Source organism: Protopterus annectens, chromosome 10.part0, assembly GCF_019279795.1.
Source record: "Protopterus annectens isolate FY-2018-M chromosome 10.part0, PAN1.0, whole genome shotgun sequence".
NCBI lineage: Eukaryota > Metazoa > Chordata > Ceratodontiformes > Protopteridae > Protopterus > Protopterus annectens.
This window is the reverse complement of record NC_056744.1, coordinates 890,938,714-890,964,865: the sequence shown is the minus strand read 5'-3', so window position 1 is coordinate 890,964,865 and position 26,152 is coordinate 890,938,714. Positions and strand designations below refer to the sequence as shown.

At 38.5% G+C, this 26,152-nt stretch overlaps 1 protein-coding gene across 1 annotated transcript in view; it reads left to right on the top strand.

Annotated features, from left to right (window-relative positions):
• Window positions 1-4,942: 4,942 nt before the first annotated feature.
• BCAR3 (BCAR3 adaptor protein, NSP family member) overlaps window positions 4,943-26,152 on the top strand; it is a 738,013-nt gene continuing 716,803 nt past the window's right edge. The window contains exon 1 of the mRNA XM_044085684.1: window positions 4,943-5,218. Coding sequence (XP_043941619.1) covers window positions 5,155-5,218 — 64 coding nt within the window. The 5' untranslated portion in view covers window positions 4,943-5,154. The remainder of the gene's footprint in view (window positions 5,219-26,152) is intronic.

Below are 26,152 nucleotides of genomic sequence, written 5' to 3'. Positions count from 1 at the left end.
TATTGTCCTGCTAATTCCACAGCCACTTTGGAATGCTATTATCCTTCAGATATCCCTGCCTGTGTTTTGGACAAGTTAAAATCCTCTTAAAAAGCATTGCATAACTTTCTACAGATCCTACCTTTACCACCTATGACTGTCTTAATCTTAAAGGTCTTGGAGGGTTAGAGGTGGAAAACAAAATAAAACTGGTCTGCTAATTCCAGTACATAAACCCTTAATACAAAGAATTGTCTTTTGCTGTCTTCACTAATGAAAGGGTAAAATCATCACAGTTTTAAGATCCTCACATGGCTGCCTAAAAGAACTACCAAAAAAGTCCGAAAGTAGAATTGCCATCATTAGTGAATATAGAGCAAAAAATGACAGCCTATCAGATATTGGGAGACATCAAATCATATGTGCATCATCTTCAAAGAAACCTTATTGAACTACTTTAATGATGGCAGATAGTGCAAGTGAATGGATATATAGCCCTACTGTAGACTTTTCTCGCTTTTTCCAAATGTCTCCCAGAATATTTTCAGCACTGCTAAATTTATATTGTAATTTGTGCATTACTCTGCCTGTTACTCTACCCAGCTCTCAGATTCTGCAATATATGCACTAACCTTTCCTGTTGTGCCTTTTTTTTTTGTTGTTTGTTTTATCTTCTCTTGAATTCTCCTTACTTTACCCACCATGTTTTTACCCTGTATATCACCTCATTCAATTCTGTATTTATTCTGTTCGATCATTTGCCATAACCTTAATAACTACCATTAAATGGTCTTTTTTCCTGTTTTACTCTTATTTTAAATGCCGTACTATTGTTTCATATTATATAACATATTTAAGTTATCTATTGTGCATTTCTTATTTATTTGCTGCCGTGATCAGCTTTTCTCATCCCATATACTATAATGTTTCAGGTTTTCTTTCATGAATGTTATGCCTTGGCTAAATTAATTTGCAACTAACATGTATGTTATCTTTTTTACACTGAAACCACATTTTTTATTATGTATGTATTGTTTAATGTGTATAACTTTAGATTTAAAATCTAAATGTACAATTAAACAGCTAAGAGGTATGCTAAAACATTTCTACCCAGGTCTCCCCTGTAAATGGGGTTTGATCTCAGGTCTGCATTATAACAACGAATGATCAGATAATCGAACATTGTTATATCGACCCCTAAATGTCGAAAATCCAAAACAGCGAACAACCAGAACAGTGATTTTTTCCCCAGGGACCCATTTTGTTCTCATTCATGTATACTAAAAAACAGGCCACTCCTGTAGCTACTGACACCTATTAATTTGCCTTTATGCAACAGCAGCAGCAGCACAGCAGATGGCATGTCCATCACCCAGCATCTAGACAGCCATCATTCTGTTTTCCTTTCTCTACCATTATTAATGGATGCTCATAAGGTCCATAGGACAGGTCATGCAATGGGTGGTTGTGGATGGTTGTTACACAGTTAAGACTGATTTTACCCTGAAAAACCCCACCCCTTTAATCAGATACCACCATCCATCTCTATTTTCCACTGAGGATTGTAAGCAGAGTGCATGCCCCGGGACACACACACACTAACTACCCCCTGTGAGAGATAAACAGGCATCCCCTTGACATTCCTTTCTCTCCCTTGTTAGCTTGTCCAATAATGCAAGTGCTGTTCAATCTCAGGTCATCTGTGTCACAGTCAAGGTGGCTAATCCATACCATGTTGATGGTGAAAAATAAAAACACTAATGTTATAGCCAAAGACAGTTTAAGAAGTGTGGAATTTACAGACTAGGCTTTGTAAGTTATTTCAGTCATAGCGCCTGAAAATGTGGTTTATACCCCTTGTCAATGGAAACAAAATGTATTATAGTAGAAAGAAGGATACATTGAAACGAAAAAATAAATTAGCATTACAAACAGCATTAGATCATTTTGTGGTGTAATAAATTATAAAATAATACTAATTATCTATAATGCTTTATAAGAGCCATGGTGGTGCAATGGTAGAATTGTTGCCTCACAGCAAAAGGTTCTCCCGTTCGATTCTCGGCTGAGGCACATTCTGTGTGGAGTCTGCATGTCCTCCCCGCAGTTGAGTGGTGTTCGAATGACATGCGTGAATGGGCTTGCCTTCATTGAAGGTTGGGTGTCGGGCTGGCACCTCGGGACCATAAAAATCTACTGCCAATCATTAGCAGACCGGAGTTCCTCTGTGGTGACCCCTAACCGGGAAAAGCCACAAGAAGATCTATAATGCTTTATAAAATTTACTACTGCAGCAAATACCAAGCTATTAATGACATATGCCAAAGCCATATGGAGTAGGATATATGAATTGATGACTGGCTTGGGGGCTCCTTTTTATCTCTTGTATTGATCAACATAATAAATGCGGGTTTCCATTTACAAGGTTGGGGATATTACGGAATGCTAAGGCTTGTCCATGCTGAGTGATAATACTGAAAACAAATAGCCTTATTTCTGTACACATTTTACACTTATAAATACATGCTACAAAATTCTGTTAATGTTCTTGTGATATACACACCCACTGACTCTCATTGATAAATGCATTTAGATAGAGTTGTCTCATACACACCTACCCTACCTTCACATTTCAATTACCCTTGATAAACATTTTGAGTCATCATTTAATTTTTATTGTTATTTAGTATATGAAAGTACTCCTCCTTGTATAGTCTTTTAATCATACTGCTAAACATAAAAATGATTTCTAATTGTAGTTATCACTGCTTCTTGATAAGTTTGAAATAGTGTTGCACTGTAATGATGGCGATGGTGTCTGTAAGCAAATGTTATATTTCTTTTGCTTTGAAGCCTAGGAGCTCAAAAAGCTTTTTGCTGTTTTCAAAATGCAATAAATAAAAGGAATATTATTTTAAGACAACAGACCTTCTAATTCATTTCCGGATCATCCAAATGTTTACAAAGCTGAAATATTTTGTGAATGATGTTACAGAAATAGTGAAGAGTAAGTGGATGAAAACCATATCACAGTCCAAACTGACTTTAGAGTGCTCTCCAACAGGTGCGTGCATCAGAACATCATGTGTTCACTATTTTGCTTTGCCTTTCTCAAACTTAATTTATATTTTACTGGTAGACTTGGTTCTATCACATCTTAGCAGTCTTGCCTTTTTAATGTGATATGGTAGACAGGAACTGGCCCCTTCTGCTGATTATTCGTTCTCCTACAATGCAAAAACAAAAAGATAAAAAGTTTTCTGTACGTGCACTACTGTGTAAAAAATAAAATAAAAAGTTTAAGAATCCTATAAAAATCAGGCCACTAACATCACCTATGAATGACACGATGCCATATGCATACCTCTCAAAATTTCCTCTCCAGAATGTGGAACAGCACCTCCAATATGGGCAAAATGTAAACATACACACTAACAACTTACCAGTTTCCAGCTAGAACGCTGATATCATGATTAAACATGTTACTCCCAAAATGTTATTTGGGCAAAGCAACATGATTCAATGTTATATAACTTTTTTATTTTCTTGTTATAACGTGCCACGGAACCACAGCACTCACCCTTCCATATCCAGACTGAGGAACGCTACCTCTGGTAATGTAGAACAAATGGGTAAAACATGAAACAGTTGCAAACAGATTACGAGCAACTTCAACTAGGAATGGGGTTGCCACCTTTTCAAATGGCCAAAGTGGGGCATTTTTGGGACAAACGTCAGATTTTACAGGCCGACACATACCCACGGTCAGTACAAAGGATATAACTTAAATTTTTTGCCTAAATAATAGCTTATTCTTGTAGCATTTTAGTTTCTTATTCTGTTTCTTATAACATTTAGGTATTTTAGATACAGAATAACTGTTTTATGCAACTATTACAGAAAATATAGGACATAATTATATCCTACAATCTCAGGACATTTGTCATTTTTAGTCAGGACACAACTGCCCAAAGAGGGACTGTCCCTAGCAAAGTGGGACAGGTGGTAAGTCTAGGAAGCTCATATGAAGGTTAAAATGTTACATTTATATTTATATAATAGCTCTTTTACTGAATTAATATGCTTCAGTTCTGTTTACCATGGATTTCAGTTAAAAAAATTGCTATCACTGAATGTGTGACAGACCTCTTCAACGTGGAACTTGGAGAAATGGAGAACCATCAGTAAAACACATCACACACCGACATATCTCAACCATGCTGCCCCGCTCCCCTAGAAGAAAGCGCGGGTCGGGTACGGTCATCTGGGGGTTAACTTAATTAGAAGTGTTTATACACTTGAATGCTACATTAAAGCAGCTATTTAATCCTACCGTGCCGCGGCGAAATTGAACCAGATGCCGCGGGCACGCCCACACCTGCGCGAACTCGGTGGTGGGTTAATGCACATCAATTTCGCCCGTACCGCTATCCCAAAGCACAACCAAAAGCACTTCACTGAGAAACGAATGCAAAGAAAACAAAAAGTTAGCCGGCGGGAGTAGACGAGCCAGTGGTGTTGCTACCAACATCGATGACCAACACAGTACGTCCAACATAACATATACATAAAGAAAAAAAATAAAAAAGGCTTAATTAAACTTTCAAAAGACAGACATTGACACGTCTGTAGAGGTTAACCAACGCTGTAGAGGCTTGGAGCGCAAAAGACTGGTGAGGCATTTGGGCAACAGACTATCTAAAACAGCTATTTGTAGTGTAGACGCTCTAAAATTCCCACACGAAGCTAATGCCACGGGTGGGATGTACTAAAGAAACCGTACATATGAATGAAAAAGAATGCTGCGACGGCGCACGGCGTTGTCCTGGATACTCGTGGTAGCGACAGGCGCAGACGCCCAGGAAAAAACAGATTTGGCTTCAGGTTTCCGTAAAGCGCCCCCAACGGGCAGACAGTCCTAATAGCGCAGTACAGCGCGAACAGCTCCGCCCACTGGGGAAGCAAACCCAAACTGGTCAGAGCAACTAGTGCATCTGCATTTCCCAGAGAAAAGACTGTTTTCTCTGCAGGGAGCCACTTCGCAAACGTACGTGTGGAGGTGTTAACTTTAACAAGGAGAACATTTCAACTGACTTGTACTTTGAGCATTTATTAAAGCAGTCTACGTATGAGATACCCCCGTTAAATTCCTTCTGGATACAGTTATTGGATTAAATGATGGCCAACGTATTTGAAAGGCATAGAATCCACACATCTAAAAACTTTCACCACGAAAGAGGTAGGTGCTAGTATTTCTAGTATTTATTGTAAATCCCTGCTCTATAGCTGAAGTGTTTTTAAGTCTGATTCATGGAATGGTATTTTGCAAATATCCGCAGTCATTATGGTTGATGCAGCTACATCTGTTTTATACCTGCAAACGTTCGTGACAGCGGCTCTAGCCTATCTGTGCAGCAATAACCATTTGCAGCCTTGACCGAACGTGTCCTCAATACATACGTGTTTTAGCCAGCCAAGGGTACCATGATGCAAAGATGCAAGATTCTACTGAAAATCACCTCCTGCACAATTACACTGGGCAGAACAATTGTCGAGTGCATTTAACACAATTAGCACATCATAGATGGAGAAATGATCATTTTGTAGCGCCACACTATTGTTTCTTAGTAAATATTTGTTTGTCTGAACAAAAGTAAGTAGCTCCTTAAAAAACACATAGTTTCTTGTTGAAATTGGTGTGTCTGGTAACTGGTACAGTTCATGCAACCCTATCAATTTGGGAATTAGAACTCAAAATGAACTCGCAGTCACTCAAAGGAAACAAAGTCGTTGCGATGTAATCACATTTTGTTAACATGTTGGAATCAGATGACCTTTGATAAACCGTTTTCTCCAGGTAAAGTTGAATTATATGGAATCCAGTGTACTGTCTGGGCAATGACAAATGCCTCCTATTCGTTTAGCCTTGGGGGGGGGGGTATAAAGTAAGTTCGAAGATGCTGCATAGGAGAACCTCATATCGTTGTATTTACTGTTGATGAAGTGGCACAGGTTACCAGCCAGCCTTAGTGTCTTCTTTAGGAGAAGATGCCTTACTCTCATTTTATTGGTAGTCTGCATCTAGGAGGAGCACCTGTAAGTTTATGTCTTTAAACTATCTTGGAACCGTGATAGTTTTCTGTAATAATGAGGTGCACTTGGTGTTATTATCGTAACTTTTTATGTTCAATAAAAACTATAATGTTGAAGTGCTGTGGTCTATCTCACATCATGCTGAAACAAATTAAAAACAGGTAAATTGGCATTTGCTTTAACAGCCATATAGAAAGTTATATCTAACTGGTAAAACGGCATCTTACACTGCACCACAGTGCCGACAAACTTAATGCCCCCAAATGGGCTGGGACCACAATTATTCTTTCGGATCTTTACAGCAGAGGTGGGTGTGGCTTTATAAAATGCGGGTACAAGAGCTATGCACAATGAATGTCATGTTAAAAGTGCCAGGTGCCATGTTACATATTTTTGTTATGTAGCTGAGAACTATCTTTGATCATGCCCTCAAGTATTCTTTCTTTCTCTCTCTTTGTATATATAGCTAGATAGATACAGCTATAGAGAGACATACAACCACACTCACATATATACACATAATTTGTTATTTTTTAATACTGCCTGTGCATGTCTTATATATAAATCTATATTTATCTGTGTGTCTGTCTGTTTTTCTGTTGATATATATATATATACACATACATACACATATACGCACAGACACACGCCTACATGTATGTATAATGTGTACACTGTGGGGGGTGCAACAGCTGACAGCTTTTTGACAAGCAAAACAACAATTAAGTTCAGTTTCTGCTTATCCTCACCATTATAAAGTTATATATTGCCATTTAATGCAGTAGTGTATATTTGTGGAGGTATTAACTTCCTTTTGCACTATGTTACAGTGCATGGCAATAGTTGGTCATATGAGTAACACAGCCGTTAAACTAAGATCGTTGATGTCTGTGCCCTGGTTGAGTTCTTTCAAAATTAACAAAATGGTATGTCTCCATACTACAAGAGGAAGAACTGTGATGTACTGCTGGGTGGAGGGGTAGGAATAATTTAATGAGTAGCCTCAGAAATGGACACTTTGTGTTAAAATACATGTAAATATTGCATACGGCTGTCATTGAGCATAATAAATGATGTGTATTTGATGGACCAAAAAAAAAATGTCAGCTACTAATTGTTACATTTTCAACAGTTTTATTTTTTAGTATCAACTACAGTATAGTATACAGACTTTTAAAAGTGAAATGCTTTTGAAAGCATATTTTCAGTGTCTTAGTGCATCCATATCATTTATCAAAATGGCATTGATTGTTTTATTCAAATATAGCCAGTTGTTTGCATGAGGGAGGAAAGAGCACACATATCTGGACTATAAGCTGTTTGAGATAAGAGCACATAAGGAAAATGCAAACTATTTCTCATCTCCCATGCAAGCTAAGATTACTTGCAGTGCCTGCTTTAGTATAACCAAATTTGAGCTTGCCATCTCTCAAACAGGTGGATGGGGTGGCCACGGTGGTGCAGCGGTTAGCGTTGCCACCTCACAGCAAGAGGTTCTCCGGTTCGATCCTTGGCTGGGGTGCCTTCTGTGTGGAGTCTGCATGTCCTCCCTGTGGTTGTGTGGGTTTCCTCTGGGTGCTCCGGTTTCCTCCCACATCCCAAAGACATGCTGTAGGTGGATTGGACACACTAAATTGGACCTAGGTGTGAGTGCATGCATGTGTGTGCCTTCTGTGGAAGGTTGGGCGCCGGGCTGGCAACTCGACACCGTAAAACTCCACTGCCAATCATGAGCGGATAGTGATCCGCTGTGGTGACCCCTAACTGGGAAAAGCCGAAAGAAGAAGAAGAAAAGATCTCTCAAACAGGTGGACCATCTCTCAGGTGCAATATTTTCATAAAACTCACAATTTGACAGGCCAAGCTGTGCCGTCTGTGTTTGGCATGAAGTGTGCTTCTGCCAAAAGGTGCTGAGAGTGATCTTTATTGAAATTTAGCATTGTAACTGCAGCCATTTATAGTACTGGCATTGTAAGTTGCATGGTTCCAAGAGAAAGTACTGGATACTGTGAAAACACTTTTGGAATATAGTGTTATATTTTTCAGACAGCTATCATATTTGCATGGTGGGGTTGGGTCAGCACTTGAAATCAATCCATTGAGAAAGGTAAAAGTGCCAGTAAGCAGCATATCCTTTCTAAATGTTGTTTTACACATTTTTTAAGCGATGATATAGAAATCTAAAGTGTATTTCCAGCTGACAGCATAGAGAGTTATTACATTTCTTGAAAATGTGGAAGTGAAGGCTGCAAGATTCAAACCATGGTCTTTCCACTTTGTAGCATAGCATTGTTTATCCTAAAACTGTTAATTAGCCCAAATATATGAGTTGCTTTCATTCTTTTTTCTGTATCTTTTTTATTTTGCAACATAAAAAGAAGTCTACATTCTGTTTTTTTCATGTAATTTGAAGAAACCACATATAAGTAATCAAGAATGTAGCTAAAAAATATTGCATGACTGCTGGACTTGTCAAAACTTTTACTAGGCAGGAAAGCTTTGAAGTCTTCTTTTAATATGAATGTACATAATATAGTACAACAATTGTGATGAATTTCTTTTAGTATTAATTAGAAAAAAGTGCAATCTTAAAAGAGTATAATATTACATCACAAAGAAGTAATACCATTGATCTGATGTTACACTGATGGACCGATGACTGCCTTTTTTCATTGAATCATGTTTCATTCTCAACTTGATTCGGTGACAGTGGTGTGTGTGTGTGTGTGTGTGTGTGTGTGTGTGTGTGTGTGTGTGTGTGTGTGTGTAGCTGATTAAGATCTGGTTTACTTTGAGCTGACTGAACTGAACTCAGTTACATTTTTTGTTGGATGCTTCATAGCACTGTCAGATAAAATTTAATGGGGGGAAATGAAAAACAGATGAAAGGAAACGCTTTGCAATGTAATATTTTTAAGTATGATGCTATTAGTAAAAGATAGCAGTCAAGGAAAAAAACATACAAAGTTGCTGCCCCATAATGTTGTGTTGGACAGGTATCATACATTACAAACACTAACAAAAAAAGGTTCAGTGATGAAATCTCTGACCCAGGAGTATCATGCGCTTTATAAACCAGTTATTCTTCTCTCTGTCACTTAACATTTATGATGTCCCCGAGTTCCCAATTAGGTTTTATAGAATTATAACAGATGTTATACTGTTTACCCTGTTTATGGTTGTTAGTCGTCTCTCATTAAAATTAGATTTCAAATGGCCTCATTAGGAATAATATGCAGAGTTGGTTCATATTTATTAATCTGAAAGAAAGAAAAGGAAGTATATACAGCAGTTAAGGGAGCATTGCTAGGCAACTGAAGGGTCTGGGAAGTGAGGTGGAAAAGAGTTATTATGCAATGTGTTGATGCATACACATGTCCATATGTCTACACTGAAAGAGAACTGCAGTGGTGCATTCAGTATGTTGAATTTAAATGTCTGTTTGTCATGATTTGGTCAAATAAAATATAATGAGATTATAACAGTGTATCAAGGCAGAGAAAGTAAAGTCCAAAATCGTACAGCAGGGCACAGTTAAAGTAATCAAATTACACCTTGACAATAAATAGGGAAATACTGCAAAAGGCTGAAGTTAGCAGTCTGACAGAATCCTAATACATGTGACAGACAGTCCACATTTTTGTCAAAGATTAGGGATAACAGGAGTCTGACAACAAAGTGCATTTCTAGAATGGGAGAGAATGAGTGTGTGTTTGCAAAAGTGAAATCATGTATTAAACTTAATGTGAAGAACAAGGGAACGCCATCTTAAAATGCATGCAGCTACTTACTGGACTTGTAAATTGGTTTTCTGTGTCATACTCGAACAATAGGAGACCGCAGTAAGTGAGATAAGAGCACATGTCTATATGGCTGCTTTTTAAGACAATGGAGAAATATGTTAAGAGTGTATAACAAAGTTTCATTTCTGTCCAGGAGAATGTGTGGCAGTGGCACATAACTGGTGCATAAAACCATGGTATCGTTTTGTAGAATGTCAGCTAGGGAAAGTCTTACTTTGTGCTCTCTTGACTGTTGAGTTATTCCCAGTAAAAGGCTTAAATATTGCTATCATGTTTTGGTAAATGCAATTGCATTATCAAATAACCATTCCACATTTTTCTTAGTTGTGCATTTGTCTTGCCTTATTTATATGTATTGCATTTATATGCGTTGCTGTTGTACATTAGTTTTCATTTGTTACTGAGTAAAATTGGGTTTGGTATATCTTGTTTGTTTCCTGTGTAAGCTGTACTTGACTTGTGTGAGATCTCACTGTGTCTTTATTTCCTTGCCACACCTTTCAAAACCATCCTTGATAACGAAAGTCTCATTTTTTTTGTAGACTCACCAGATCAGCAAAATGAATAAGACGCAAAGATTAGGATCAGGTCTCTGATCATAACCAACTTGTTATGTTTTCAAGACATGGAGAGTAAAAAATTACTGTGAGAGTGGAGTGAAGCTAAGCTCAGAATGTTTAAGATTGACTTTCACATTGAGAACATGTAACAAGTGGATGTTAATGGCTAGACCCAATCCTAACTCTTTGTAGGGCGTGGAGCTTTAGCTGTCTCATTGTGTTTGTTACTAGTTACAGAAAACCGTGTGAAAGTGCAAATTGTTTTACAGTCCTAAAACCTGTGACTGACTTGGTACTGTCACACTAGACTCTTCATCCTGCCATACTTTTGTAATTTGTGTGGCAACAAACATTCATCTACAGCTTTTAAGTCTGCCAAATCTCTGTCAGCACTTTTCTGTACAGAGTGAGACCAAACCATACCAGCGCTGAATGGTGCATAACATAGAGGATTATGATCAGGTCTCATAGCCACATTGTTATTACATCTGAGAGATGGATATCAAGTGAGTCATCTCAAGAGCAGTGCAAAGCAAAGCTTTAGAGGTGACGCTTGGCATCTATTCATATCAAGAACACATAACTGAGTCAGGACTGGAGAGACCCAATCATTATTCTTTGTTGTACATGGAGATTTAGCTGCTCCAGTATACTGCTAGTTAAATAAAAAATGTGTAGGAATGTCATTCAAAATCTGTAAAACAAAAACAAAATAAATGGACACCTAACATAAGATTTCTTATTTTAATGCTTTCATCCACAACAAACAATGGACTTCTTCAGAATAACCTTAATACTCTGTCTACCATATTTAATGCATGATTAATCATTAAATACACTAATTAAATAATAAACTCATCAACTGAATAAAAACTTTCACAAATTCTAAATGTGTGTGTGTGTGTGTGTGTGTGTGTGTGTGTGTGTGTGTACACACACACACACACACACACATATATATCATTATTAAAAGAACTCTGTATATTAATATTAAAGAGTGTCTACTTTCTGTCTCAAAATGGAAGAGATGGAAATGCAGTCATTCAAACAAGGTACTGTGCCTGCATCCAGTCTTATTTGCCAAAATAGTCCCCTATATATTGATCTGTTTTCCTAATTAAAATCTCTTATAGATTATAACACATTTTCCAAAATAAAAGCAATGAATTTCTTAAAACATGTAGAGTTTAAGGAGTGTTCATTTTTGTTTTGGTTTTAGTCTGTTTTTTAGCAGATCCATGTGTAGTAAATTGGTTTTTAAAACTGCAAACCAGTGCTGTCAGACAGAAAGCAGCCAGTGTCCCACTGATGAATGAACAATCTTAAAAGCTGTTAAGAACTTTAGCCTGCCAACACCTGTCTGTGTAACAGGGAAATGTACATATCACCGATTTTAATGTTCTTTCTTGTATTCTGTGGTGGCTGGCACCAGCTTCTGTTATGCTGTAGTGTGAGCCTAGAGAGCTTAAATGCATGAAAAGGGGCTTAATCTTCCCATATCATAACATTCCATATACCACAAAAGTCAAAGTGTACATAGTGTCTTTGAAAGCTGTCTCAGATCAGAGAAGTTCCTAATTGGCTTGTCTGTTTGCTTATTTTAGAACATAATCATTGAAGTCCATATCTTGTATCAAGTAACTTTCGACACGACTATAGAAGCAGATTGTATGACTTCTCATGTTGTGTATTTGGCTACTTGTACATCATGCGGCTCATTCTACGTGGGTAAGACTAATCGTCCTCTGCAAGATAGGATAAGAGAGCATGTTTACCATATTAAGAAAGGTAACCGACATAATGCCTTGGCGAAACATGTAGCCGTGTCTGGTGCAGGTCATGGATTTTTATTTAGGGTTTTAGAGGTAGTAATTCCAAATAAGAGGGGGGTGATATTCTGAATTATACAGAGAGTAAAGAATGTGAATGGATAGTTTTGTTGAGAGCAGATAGAGGATCAGGTCTCAATGAACGTGCCTCAATTAAACCTAGGTTGAGGCAGCGTAGGAATATCAGATGAACGCATAGTATGTAATGTTATTTTTAGTGTGTGTATGCATATGATGTTTTTTATATGTATTTATGTATGTTTGTTGATTTGCTTTTTATATTTATAGGTTATTAAGTTATGCACTTATTGTTTGTTTAGGTTTCCATACAGTCATTAGAACTGTTGTTTTTATTTGATGATACTGCTTTAAGTGTTCATTCAATTTATAACATGATAGGCTGATCAATTAGGGTTGTTTCCCTTATATTCTGGTATTTCTGGTTTTAATTGTAGATCTGATGAAGCTTTTGTAGCAAAAGAGCTTATCTGTTCAATAAAACCCGGTGCTTTTTATACAATTGGAATTATTGACTTGTGGATTCGTTATACTGGGAATTGCTTTTGCCTCATTTCCATTATTTTTATTGACTTTAGTTAGCTTTTTGTTGGAGAGAGGCATTAACTTGGTGTGGCAGCTGTTTCACAATTTTACTATAACACTCCATATACCACAAAAGTCAAAGTGCACATAGTGTCTTTGAAAGCTGTTATGTTCTGGTCTCAGATCAGAGAAGTTCCTAATTGGCTTGTCTGTTTGCTTATTTTAGAACATAATCATTGAAGTCCATATCTTGTATCAAGTAAAGCCCCTGTTAGTGTCACAGCTGGCTGCTAAAAATGGACATTGCAATTAAGCTACAAAACTGAACACAACATGTATTACAGTACTTACTACTGTGAGAGCACATTAGAGTAACTGTAGGAAGCATTATACTGGAATTTATAAATGTTGCCTATTGTCTATTAAAATAAACTTTATAGCAAAATAGTATTATTTGTTCCTGTAAAAAAAAAAAAATATATATATATGTATATATATGTATACACACACACATATGTGTGTGTGTGTTTAAATAAGGTAGTGGTAGTTTTATTCTCAGCAATAAGGTAATGGTAGTTTTATTCTCAGCAGTCAGTGTAGAGAAAATATGAATAGATCTGGCACATACAACGGATGGTGACTTTAAGAAAGCAGTAGAATAATTGCATTAGAACACCAGTAACAAACTGTGAATACACAGCAGCCATGTAAGAGAACATGTGCTGCAACTCCTTCTCAAATGAATTGCTGGAAGGGCTCACTGTTTTCTGCAGCATGTTAGTCAGTGGTGGCTCATGATATCGGACTGCAGCCCCCCCCCCTGCAGCTGTGAACCACAATGGTACAGTCTTATAGTCCTAGAAATCCTCCATACAAAGTGAATCTGGACTGCTGCCTTTACAGTCCGAATTCAGGAAGAAAGAAGCAGACTGCTGATTCCCCAGAAGTCTATGCGGTGCTAAACGCATAGACTGGAAGGGGATCAGACTGCAGAGTCAGCAGTCTTGGAACAAGACGAGAAACTGGACGTGTGCATTCCGAGCCGAAACCAGAAGTGTGCATTCCGGCACGAAACGCAGGAGAAGAGAAAATGTCTGTGTGTGTGTGTGTGTGTGTGTGTGTGTGTGTGTGTGATGGCCCAGTTCATATCTGGTGGTGGGTAGAGAATACCTAAGGCTTGAACCCTGTACCTTACAGTCAGGTAGCAAGAGCCTGAATTCCCTACCCACCACCATCTGTGAAAACTTTGCAGACTTTTGCTTCATATTTTCTTCTGTTCCTCATAAAATCTGTGGTTTCTGGAATGGATGTTTAATTCAATAAATAGTTGTTGATGGTATAGTGATCCAGTGATAGCATTGCTGCCTCACAGCTAGAGGTTCTCTGGTTTGATTCATGCCTGGGGTGCCTTCCGTGTGGAGTCTGCATGTCCTCCCTGTGTTTGTATGGGTTTCCTATGGGTGCTCTGGTGTCCTCCCATGTTACAAAGACATGTGTATGGAGTGTTTCTCCCTGGGCCTCTGCTGAAAATTGCCTTTTGTTCCAAGTCAGACTTTCCTGGTTAACAAATGTTAAATAAATAATAAATGACAGACATTTGAATTTCAGACTTCATATTCTTCAGAAGGTACATGGTAACACAAAGCATTGTATTCTACCAATTTTCTAAGTTTACAAGATGAATATTTGAAATTTGTCTCTATTTTTGGGACTTTATACCCCCATTATTGGCTTTGTCCAGGTTTTTTGTGCTAAGGTTGAGAGCTATAGTGAGAACTGAATTCACTGAATATGTTTGGGGGCTGTATTCCCCCATTATTGGCTTTGTTCGGGTGTTTTGTGCTAAGAGGTTGACAGCTATGGTGAGAACTGACTTCACTAAATAGTAGCCATTTAAGTTTCAGTCTTCCTCTCTTTAAAAAAAAAACACCTAATTTGGCATAGTGGTATGTTGCTTTGACTGTTTTGCACAATGTCCTGGGTTCAAGACATGTCAGTGAAATGCATGGTAGTAACATAGTATTTTATTATAGCAATTTTCCAAGATTATACAAGCAATGTTTAAAACATGTCCCTGTTTTTTGGGCTTTTGTCCCCCCCAATAAATTTTGGCTTTTTCCAGATTTCTTGTGCTGCAAAGTTGAGAGATACAGCTGAGTGTTTAGTAGATTTTACAAGAAACTGAGAGCTGCAGGGAAGAGAAGTTTAGTGCTGCTTATGGTGAGTCAGCTTGCATTGTTAATAGCACAGCAGGTAGTGTACTTGCTTTTGATGCAGAAGGCTGTAGGTTCTACTTCCACAGTATGTAGATGCATTGCTGATACTATACTGTGTTGTAAAGGGGGTGGATGCTGCAGTCCTTTTTGGTGAAGATACCTAGTAATTATGAACCTATCAGTTTGTCATCCATCCCCTATTGCAATATTACTAGCTTATCTTTTTTATTTAACATAGGCAATTTATTCCTCAAGAGCAACAGGTACTTTATTTGTAGATGAAACATTGAAATATAAAATTGTTTGTTAGCAGCAACCTCTTCATTAGTTACAGATCTCTTTAATGTGGAATTATTTAGATGACTTTTATTTCTTCAGAGATTGTGCATATTTACTGATACTGGTGGATTGTAGAAGTTTGAGTAGACCTCTATGATGGAAATGTTCTGAATTGGTTAGTTTTGTCATTATTGGTGTTTGCATTTTGTTTCATTGTTTACTGGAAAAATGTTCAAAACAATAAATTAAAATGCCCTCTAACAACTGTACTGTATTATACAAGGAATATTATTCAATACAATCAGGAAGGTGTATCAAAAAACACATGTATGTTTCGTGTGCAAGGGGCCTATGATTTGAAAACAGGCCAAAGTTAATCTTTATCTGCCACTGGCAAAATATATTTTCTTTGAATGTGGGTTTCAATGCTGTTTCAATGAATGTGAGTTTCAAGGGCAGAAAAGTTTTAATACTAAGTATTTTTATTGTGAAACTGCATTGCTTTATTTAGCAGATTGTCTATTAGTGTTTGTGCTGTAAAAAGCAAAATAAAACTTTCAAATGAAATCCATATCATCACAGAAGTAAAGCAGTATGCACATTACAGTGTTTATGGTAAATGGGGCAAAATAGCCAAGTAACAGGACATTGGAAAGGCTGCAGGGGGGAGGCTCCGTTTGACCATGAGTTTGTGAGGGGGGAAGGGTGGCAAACTCAAAGACAGCCCCGGCTGAACTATACCTCTCAACTGTCCAGATTTTTGCAGAATCAATACATTTTTGCTTCTTATTTTTGGTTTGTTCCTCATAAAATGTATTGTTTTCTGGCAAATCATTTAGGAATGACATCACTAAATAATGACACAGCCTTCATAACCTTCAGAAAAATGCATGGTAAAGTAAGACCTGTTATTCTATCAACTAAGTACATACAAGAGGAATTTTTAGTACTGTTTGAATGCTCACCCAATATATTTGGCCTTGTCCAGATTTCCTGCATTAACAGGTTGAGAGGTACATGCAAATAAATTGCTTTATAGAATTAGGAATATCCAAACCTCTGAACTGTCCCCGATTTTGGCTCAAAATGTTACTCTTCCCCCTAATAATCCCTCCGCAAAAATGACAATTTTGGAAGAAAACGTGGAAGGTTTACAATTATAAATAACTGTAATGATCAGAGTTGTAGATTACTTTTATTTCAGAAATGCATGTAGATTCTTTTTTGTCAGCTGCTCAAGTTAACAGTGCTAATATTAAAAAAGTGTCCCTTCTTTGATAGGTTCTCAGCTGTATTGTGTGACAGTTTTATATTTTTGCATCATTCCATTATCTTTCTAAGTTTATAAGAGCAATATTTAAAAATTGTCCTAATTTTTGGGCCTTTGTCCCACTTCTATGTATGGCTTTGTCCAGATTTCTTGCTCTGAGGTTGAGAGGTTTGACAAATGTGTCAGAGCCATCACTGTCAGCCAGAGACATTTCAAATTGTGACATACTTGTTGCATCCCACTCCCCATGTAGTGACTCTGCATGTGTCCAAGAAAGGCAATGAGCATTTATGCAGTGTAAGTGTACAGAGTATTCCCCTATCCAAGTAGACACAAGTACAACAGTGGCTTTTCAGCTGTCCTTGATTTTGCAGAGTGTTCTGGTTTTCTGTCATATTTTATATACTGTTGATTTATGCTTCTTATTATTCAGAAAATACATGTTGTTGCAGTGCCTGTTGCTCTGTGTTTACGTAGCAATGCTTTAATGACCATCAGATAAGCTTGTCTGAGATTGTAAGATACAAGTACGCTTTAATAAGCATACTGTTAAAGAATTACCAACACTGAAAGCCTTTTTGTTGTTGTCATGCAGAGAATAGTTACATAATTAGATAAAGAAATAATGAACACCAAAACCAAGTAAAAAATATATGAAGAGAATCACCAAAGGAACACTGCAGCACTAAATCCAGAAAATTTATTGAAAAAAGTTAAGCGCTTTCACCAAAATCACAAGACTTCATCAGAACAAGAACATACAAAAAATGCCATATTTAAATACCCTAGCCCTTACAGCCATTGGTTGACAAAGCAAACATAATTTCCTGTAAAATAATTAAGTAGTTTAAAAAGACAGTAACACATAATCACAGTAACTGCCCACTACAACACAGCAATTGCCACCTCCAACCACATAGACATTAATGTATTATGTATTAAAGTATGATTTAAAACACAGATCTTGAATAAAATCACATAAAAAGCTGATTTTAGTTTTACTACAGAACTAATGGATAACTTGTCATTGAACCCAGTTGGTTGACATGCATTTAATTTGATCTGCCACTTGAGCTCTAAATATTCAAGGAGGTCATCAATTGCACCTACCTCACCAGACACATGCAACAATTGGAGACCACAGAGGTTTCTCACCAAGAAATTACAGGGTACACAAAACAAGTTGTATGTGGAAGGACTGATAGCCCTGTCACTGTATTCTGTCTCCTACAGGTTGCTAAGGGGTGACCTGTGCCTGGCTTACAGGGCAGTCTCTGACCCAGCCCTGATGGAAATGCTACACATTTGTAAATCACATTCCAGAAGGATCACTCACTCCACGTATCTTAACCTAGCCTCTGACATGATCAGGTTATGCTGAGAAGATAGTGGCATCTCCCAGACACTGACATTTCTCTGGAACAAGCTTCTACTTCATGTGAAACAGAGCCTCTCCCTGACCCTCTTCAAAAGCAACCTAGATAAATGGATGGGTGACCGCAAATTCATTCCTGGGGTGGTTCCCATGTCTCTCCTGAACAGAGGAAGTTGGTATTAGCTACCATAGACCCTTACCTCTGCAAACTTTACTCACCTAACCACTGACAATTGGGGCAATTCAGGATAAATATGGGTTAGTTTGTAAGGGTTCTAGGGCTGTTAGACCAGTAATCTCATATGAACCTATGAACCTATATCTCATAATGCACACACATCTGCCAGTGGTGAGAGCACCACACTGATAACGTGTCTCAAAGCTGGAGAGACCTGCATATTTTAGTCACAGTCTGCTACATCAACAGGTATTACAATTCCTGTTTGGTGAAACATAACAAAGGCAAAAGCCATAGACTACTGGCTGTGTCATTCTTGGTATTTTTGCTGCACCTTTTGAGCAGTTTAAGTTCTGGTTCAGTCATAGGTTCATAGGTTCATAGGTTTATACTAGGCTATCTGCCCCAAGGCATTTATAAGCCTAGCCCGAATTTTTGTGGCTTACGCCACCCCTTATATGAAAAAATACTGTACCCATTAGTTTGTTGTGCCTCTGTCCAGCAGTGACACAGAGATGATTCCCAGGGTAAACCTACGATCTCCCATCCACAGGTCAAGATTTCTCTTGAACAGAGCCAGCGAGGTGCTCTGCCTCACATGGACCGGGACTCTATTCCACAGCATAGGGAGTCTCTGAGTGATAAATCTATCCCTCCAGCACGTCCTATTTATATCCGTGCTAAGGTTTAAGTCACTTGCTCTAGTGGTTTTGGTGGATTTGGAATTTTGAGGTGGAGCATGTCCATTAATTCCGGGTTGGACATGGCCTTGTATGTCAGGCACATGTCACCTCTGAGCAGACGGTATGCGACTGAATAGAGCTGGAGTTTCTTCAATCTGGCAGCATATGACAGATTTTGGAGTCCATTTATCCTTTTGTTGAGAAACTTTTGGGGTCTCTCCAATTGCTGCAGATGTCGGGCGAGATACATCCCGAATGGGGCATTGTACTCGATCATTGGTCTGATAAGTGAAGAGTACAGGGGAACAATGACCTCACTAGATCTGGATGTGAATCCCTTCATGATCAGGTGGGCAATGTAGAAGGTCTTTCTAACCACTTTAGCAATGTGAGTGTCAAAAGAAAGACCACTGTCAACCTGGGTCCCCAGGTCCCTGATAACCTCTTCTGTGCTTAGTGGATTGCCACCTATATGGTAGCTTGGGGTTACCTTGTTTTTCCCGAAGGGTATGACTATACATTTTTTGGCATTTAACTTCAGGCCATGGCTCTGGCACCAGCTATCTGTTTCCGTGAGTCCCTTCTGAAGGATATCTGTGTCCGATGCACTTTCCACTATGGCCCAGTTTGCAGTCGTCTGCAAACTTTGTCAGCCAAAGACCTCCCATGTTGGCCTGTACTTCTGAGAAGTAGATGCTGAACAATAGGGGGCTAAGGACCGAGCCCTGTGGGACACCACTTGTGACCGGCTTGGAGTCTGACATAGCGCCAGCAACTCTAACCCTGTGGGTTCTGTCCTTAAGCCAGTTTGCAACCCATCTTGTGACATATGGGTTTACATTTAAGCTGGTAAGTTTTTTTACAATACCCGAGTGGGGTATTGTGTCAAAAGCCTTTGCAAGGTCAAGGTAGGCTGTATGGACTGCCTTTCCCTCATCAATGGCCTTGGTGACTGTTTCGAAGAAGTTGACCAAGTTCAAAAGGCATGATCTTCCCTTGATGAAGCCAAACTGGGTCGGGTCCAATGTCTGCAAGTCCCCTATATCTTTGTTTATGAGCTCCATTATGATCCTCTCCATAGCTTTGCAGACTAGACTTGTTAAGCTTATGGGCGGTAATTACCAGGGTCCGTGAGGCACCACCTTTGTGGAGTGGGACCACAGTTGCCGTCGCCACTCCTTGGGCACGTATCCTGTGGTAAGGCTGAGATTAAACAGCTGCCTTATGTGCGGGTTTAATTCCTCATTTAGCTCATGTAGCACACAGCCGGGGACACCATCCGGTCCCATTGATGCTGTGTTTTTAGCTTTAGAGAGAGCAGCTTTCACCTGCGCATTTGAGATGTCTGGGAGGCTACACTCCGCTGGGATAGTTATCTCTCCTTTCGCGGGGGGAGGGGGGTGAAGTTTGCACTGAACCTGTCTGCCAGTATGTTGGCAATGTCTGTGGGTTCAGTGATTTTTGTATCATTTTGGATTAATTCTGAGCATATCTGGGAGTTTCCACCCAGGTTCCTAACATAGCTGAAAAAGGCCTTATGATTGTCCTTTGAATCCATGGCAATTTTTCTCTCAAATTTGGCCTTAGTTGATTTTATGAGTGCTCATATTTTTTTACTAATAATGATCAGGGGTGACTTCCCTTTTATGGATTTTGTTCTATCATGTAATAGCTTTCTCCTCTTATTGTAAAGTTTGTTAATGGCTGGGGTCCACCAGACTGGAAGTTTCACTTTGTGGAAAGAGTCTTGGTTTTATTTGGGATTGCCTGATCCATGCAGTCCTGGAGGTGTTCATAGAAGGCATTTGCAAGGGCTTCCGCAGCTTGGGTTGTGGTTTCCACTGTCTCAGGGGCCTTGAAGGATGCCACACCAGTCTTGAGTAGTGTGAAGTTTGCTTTAGAGAAGTTCTTCACTGTGGTCTTTTTTGTTTGGGGTGGGGCGGGATGTGGATTTCCAGTGAGATTAGTTTATGATCAGATCTCACCAATGAGGGATATACTTCGGTGTGGAGCATTTTGTCCCCATGTTTGTGATAATGAGATCTAGTATATTTTCTCCTCTCGTGGGAACAGTGACTAGCTGTTCCATGGCATTTGAATTTATGAACTCCAGGAACCGTTGGGCTAGAAAGTTAGGGCTTGAGTAATGTTCCCAGTCTATATTCGGGTAGTTGAAGTCACCCAATATGATGGTGTTTGGAGATACATTTATACCCTCCAGTGTCTTCAGGAAGGCTGTGTGGTGTTCCTGAGTTTGAGAGGGTGGCCTGTAGCATGCTACAATTTGTAGAGCAGTTTTGCCTATGGTTAGTTGCACCTGGATGGTTTCCGAAGCTTCGTGCATTGCCACCAACCTGGAGGTGTGGGTATCCTTTATGAATGTGGATACAACCCCTCCTTTTGTGGTGTGGTCCGGGTTTTGGGGCCGGAATGCATGATATGAGGTAAAACCTAATAGTGCCGGGGTGCTCTCAGGAGCCTTGAACCAGGTTTCAGTTACAGCACAGACATCGATGTTCTCCATACTGAGAAGGGCCTCGAGTGCGTGCATTTTGAGATTTAGACTTCTGGCATTGAGCAGCATTACCCTCAGTTTCTTCCCATTTTTGTTTTTTAGGGTGGTAGGTTTAGAATTTGAGCCTTGCCTAAAAAAGGCACTATATAAGTTGAATTTTAAACAGTTATAAATTTGCAGGCTTAACCAAAGTTTAGTTTTCAAGAACTTAGACTGGTTGCATCTTTGTGGGATGCAGCCTCCTACCTTCTGTTTTTCTTTCTCTTATTTATTCATTTTTTTGCCTACCTAGTACTTCATGATTTTGAAAAGTTATGCTGGGCCCATTGGTACACTCACCCTCTGGCTAAGTACAGTGTGCATGTGTATTTTAATGTCTTACTTCTGCTTGCACATTGATAAGTACACACGTGTGTGTTGGAAGACTGATAATAGTTTTGTCACTAAAAATAAAAAAACAAATGTCCAATAGGGGGATTAAGCAGCTGGGGTGTTGTGCTCTGTTAGTCAATGAAATAATCTGTCAATGATTTTCACAATTTATGATCTGCTGTCTAGACTGATTCTTGTATATCCTGAGATTGTGAATTAAAACCTGCCAGACAATGTTTGCATAGCTGTGTGTGTGTTATGGCTACATAGTGTTTAAGGACATTGCACGCTGAGTGATGATTATCCTTCTCCGAAGGGCAAAGCTGAGAGCACCTATTAAGTATTTGCTGCATCCAAGTGCTTTGCTTTCAGTCCTCGGTGTACATAATTGGGCAATTTGTGCCAGCAGTCACTTTAATACTTGTACTTTAAGAACCATTCCTAGCAGGGGAATGACAAGGCTATGTGTGCCCCTATGGGAACATATAAGGGTTTACAAAAGTTTGACCCTGTTAATGATTATTCTATCACATAAGGCTGCTTCAAGCCAGCCACATTTAGATCAAGTGGGTTTGTTGTACTTGATTCCATAGGTTCAATGATTTTGAAAAGCATGTGGTGACAGACAGGTAAAATCTTGTGTTTAACAAATCCATCCAGAATGTTTCCCTGTTAAAGAACAAGTATTCATAGGTTAGTATTAACCTGTTTTTGACAACAATATTGATGTTGCCTTTTTCAGTGAAGAGCAAAATACATGCTGGTTTGGTGATAGCTTGGTATGCAAGACCTAAACCTTAAGTAGACATAGAAAATCACCCAGGTTGTCTGTTGTTCTCATTGCATGCCAGATTTTGTATTTCCTAAGTTTGTCAACAATTAAGCAGTTCAGGTCTGAGTTCATTGGTTAGCAATTAAAAGCAACTGCTGACAGAACAGGATATTTTCTTTGTTTGTCCCGTGAGGTTTAGACTTCCAGCTTATTTTAAGAAGACAAAGTAAATTAATATTGAGAACAGCTCTCTGTTACTTGTTCTGCATATTTTTAAAACATTATCTCAGTTTGTCCCATGGTTCTCGAAGACTACAGAAAGGGCAAATATGATAACCTGCTTAGACTTTACAAGACAAAAGAAACAGTTATGTCAGTTTGCTATATTTTAATACTGCTAAGTAGAAAAAGTCAATTTCTTCTCCAAAATGGGTAATATTTTCTGCAGCACAGTGTTAAATTTGTTGCCCAGCTCTCGGTGTGCTCATTTTTCACATAATGGTTTCAATTCTTTTACATTTAAATGCAAATGACGATGTGTATCATAGCAGTGGACTGTGATGGATTTATTTCTTCTTTGTTAATGTTATGGCAATCAGGTGCATGAGTGCAACCAAGAGCTCAGGATAGTGTCTTACTTTAGGGAAAATTACTTCACATTACCACCATCTGGTCTCATATTCGGCTCATCAATGTCACATTTAGTGATGAAGTCCCTATATCTGTACTATAGTAATTCGGAAGTGCTTATAATGCAATCTGTAGCTGATGCTGACACCAAGCCGAGAAATGAGCACAAATGAAAGCTATTAGTTGTTCTTTTAAAGCTTTTGTATGTACTGTGCAATCATATACTACAGCAATTACCTCAGACCTATAATGTCAGAGAATGTGATAGTGATGTATAATGTTTTATAAAGGTTGCCAAGCTATGTGGAATGTGAACAGTGCCATTAAAACATGTTTGTTGACCTTCTACATTTAATTCATTTAAATTAACCAACAATTTAGTTCCCCAAGATTTCTGTTATCTATTTTAAGGGGAAATCTCCATTGTGATTATTTACTGATTTTTTTCCCCTTAATGCAATGTGTCCAGTAAGTTTTTTTTTTAATAACTGAGTAGCATGACTAAGACAGGAAGGGCCATATTATCAGTGGTGTTGAAGAAGAGCCAAGGAATTTAAAACTCACACCTGTTAAGGTGTCAGAAACATCAAGTACTGCATACAAAAACAACTTAAGCAGGTCACTCACAAAGTCAACAGGAGACTACCTATTTCATTTGGTTATTTCTATGTAAGATTAATACAGAATAGTTACCTCTTACCAACATTACCACCACCACCAGCATAAACAGCTACTAGATTACAGTGTGGTAAGAAATAAGAACATTTTACCAGGCAACTGGGAAAGTGAATGGTGTTGCATTTGGTCAGTTGAACTGGGTACGAGACACAGCTACAGATCACCAGGACGCAGTGAGATATAGGTTCATAGGTTGGTACTGGGCTATCTGCCCGAAGGCATATATTAGCCCAGCCACGTTGTGCGGTATTCACCGCCCCTTTAGTAGTTCCCTAGACCCTTGTACTAGTGGTAGTACCCTTGGCCCCTGTCTAGTAGTGCTGTGGGTGTCTACGGTAGGCTCAAAACCAGCTAGAAATGAGGAGGAGCAGTGCAGAAGGTTACATTAGGGTATATGGGTACATTTACTTCTCTCAAACCATCACTGACCTTTCAACACATAAAAATATTTCTTTGATTATTTGTTCCATTTTTTATCAGATAAAGTTGGGTCTATATTATATACTCAAAGTTTCAAAACTTCAAACCTCATATAATCGACACCATATGAGCAAAGTTTGAAACATTGAATATATAATAAAAAAGAAAAAAAAAGAAAGAAAAACTTACCTAAATGCTCTGAGCAGGGGGGCAAGCCCCCCTGCATCCCCTGCACCCCCCACACCCCCACTACTTAAATATACCAACTCCGAGATGGCACTTCAGTGCAGAAAAGGGAAATCTTTCCATTCTGCGCCATAAGGAGCCATTTGTTTTAACCTTCAAACTTGTAAAAGTTTGATCATATGGTGCCGACCAAGTGACATTCGAACTTTTACAAGTTCGAGGTTATAATAGGAACCCATAAAGTTCCAGAAAGCCATAGCCATTTGCGAAAGGAGAGAGCACAAAGCTCAACCACAGTGCAAGAACATTAATGTCATTTCAGATTACACAATGCATATACAATTGGAGAATGTTACCAAGTAGCACTTGGTATTTGTGACAATTTTGCATATTTTAAGTATGCAGAATTGCAAATGTATGTTACCTGCTTGTAAGCAGACAATCATTAAAAATTTAATAGCACAGAGAATTAAAATGTACTGGTAATGATATCTGTGCTCTAATATAATGGGTTTAATTCTTGGTGCCAACTGCTGTCTGGGTGTACTTTACGCATTTACAGATTTATCTCTCACCAAGTGGTGTTCTCTTCACATTCTGCCCCCCCCCCCCCAATAACTTGCTTCTTACATTTTTTGGCTAGTCTAAAACTGTACCCAGGTTTGTATTGTGGAGTTTCTCTCCTAGGCTGACTACTTTAAAGGAGCTTTCTAATCGGTATGACTTCCATGTTTAGAAAAATGAAATTGATCAATAACACTACACTTGTATTCCTACATAACTTGTATTCCTACACAATACTGCACCATATGCATTTTTATAAAGCTTGTGCTCTGGTGTTCAGCAGCAGTTTTAGCATGTGAGCTTTGTTAAAGGAGGTTTGCCTAGTTATGGGACAACATCACAACAGTATTGCTGTCACATTTCTAGTTGCACATAAATGTTCTCCTTAGTCTAAAAATGGCAAATGATCATCAGATATAAGTTTAGTTGTACATCTAGTAAATATATTCCTAAGCCTCTTGGATTTATAAAAAAAGTATGGACTGTTAGAAAGCTTATGTCTCATTTTAGGCTTATCACGGGTACTTGACACTGGTAGCAGCAGTAGTAGTATAGACCTGCTGTTTAAAATTATTGTTTAAAACTGTAGCTTTGTACTTTCTTCATCCATAGCTGGATTGGCTGACTTGAGATGTTATCGTGTTTAAGTAGTGCAGTCCACAGAGTGAATTAAATCTTGCCAGTTATAGATGCTGAGTAGGAGATCACCATGTCATTACATGCTGTTCTAGGAATGTTGTCCCACAGTGGTACCATTGTTTACAGAGAAAGATAATGGATGGTGCCATGGGGTGCATCTATTTAAATATATATGTTTAGACAGAAAAGGTGCCTCCACCTTATGGTGCAATTCTGAAAGTAATTTGCCATTAAAGTGATTCATACTGAGCTGTAGCTATAATCGGTCATTGCATTGAGAAGAAGAGAAGAGAGGAGAAGAGACCTCTTTGTAATGAGTTTTATCCACATGGTTAAAATGCTATTTAACTTTTATGAGTGTTGCATCCTTCTTATGACCTCCTCAAGTCAGTGTTAGATAGATAGATAGATAGATAGATATATAGATAGATAGATAGATAAGAAAAACTAGAAAGAACATTTTAAAAGTCTGGTAGTTGGTTTAGAGGATTGAAGAGCTGTTAACAGTCTGTTTGCTGTAGGCCATGGTGCAAGGTTTGATTCCCTCAACCTCCACTCTCTAACTGCG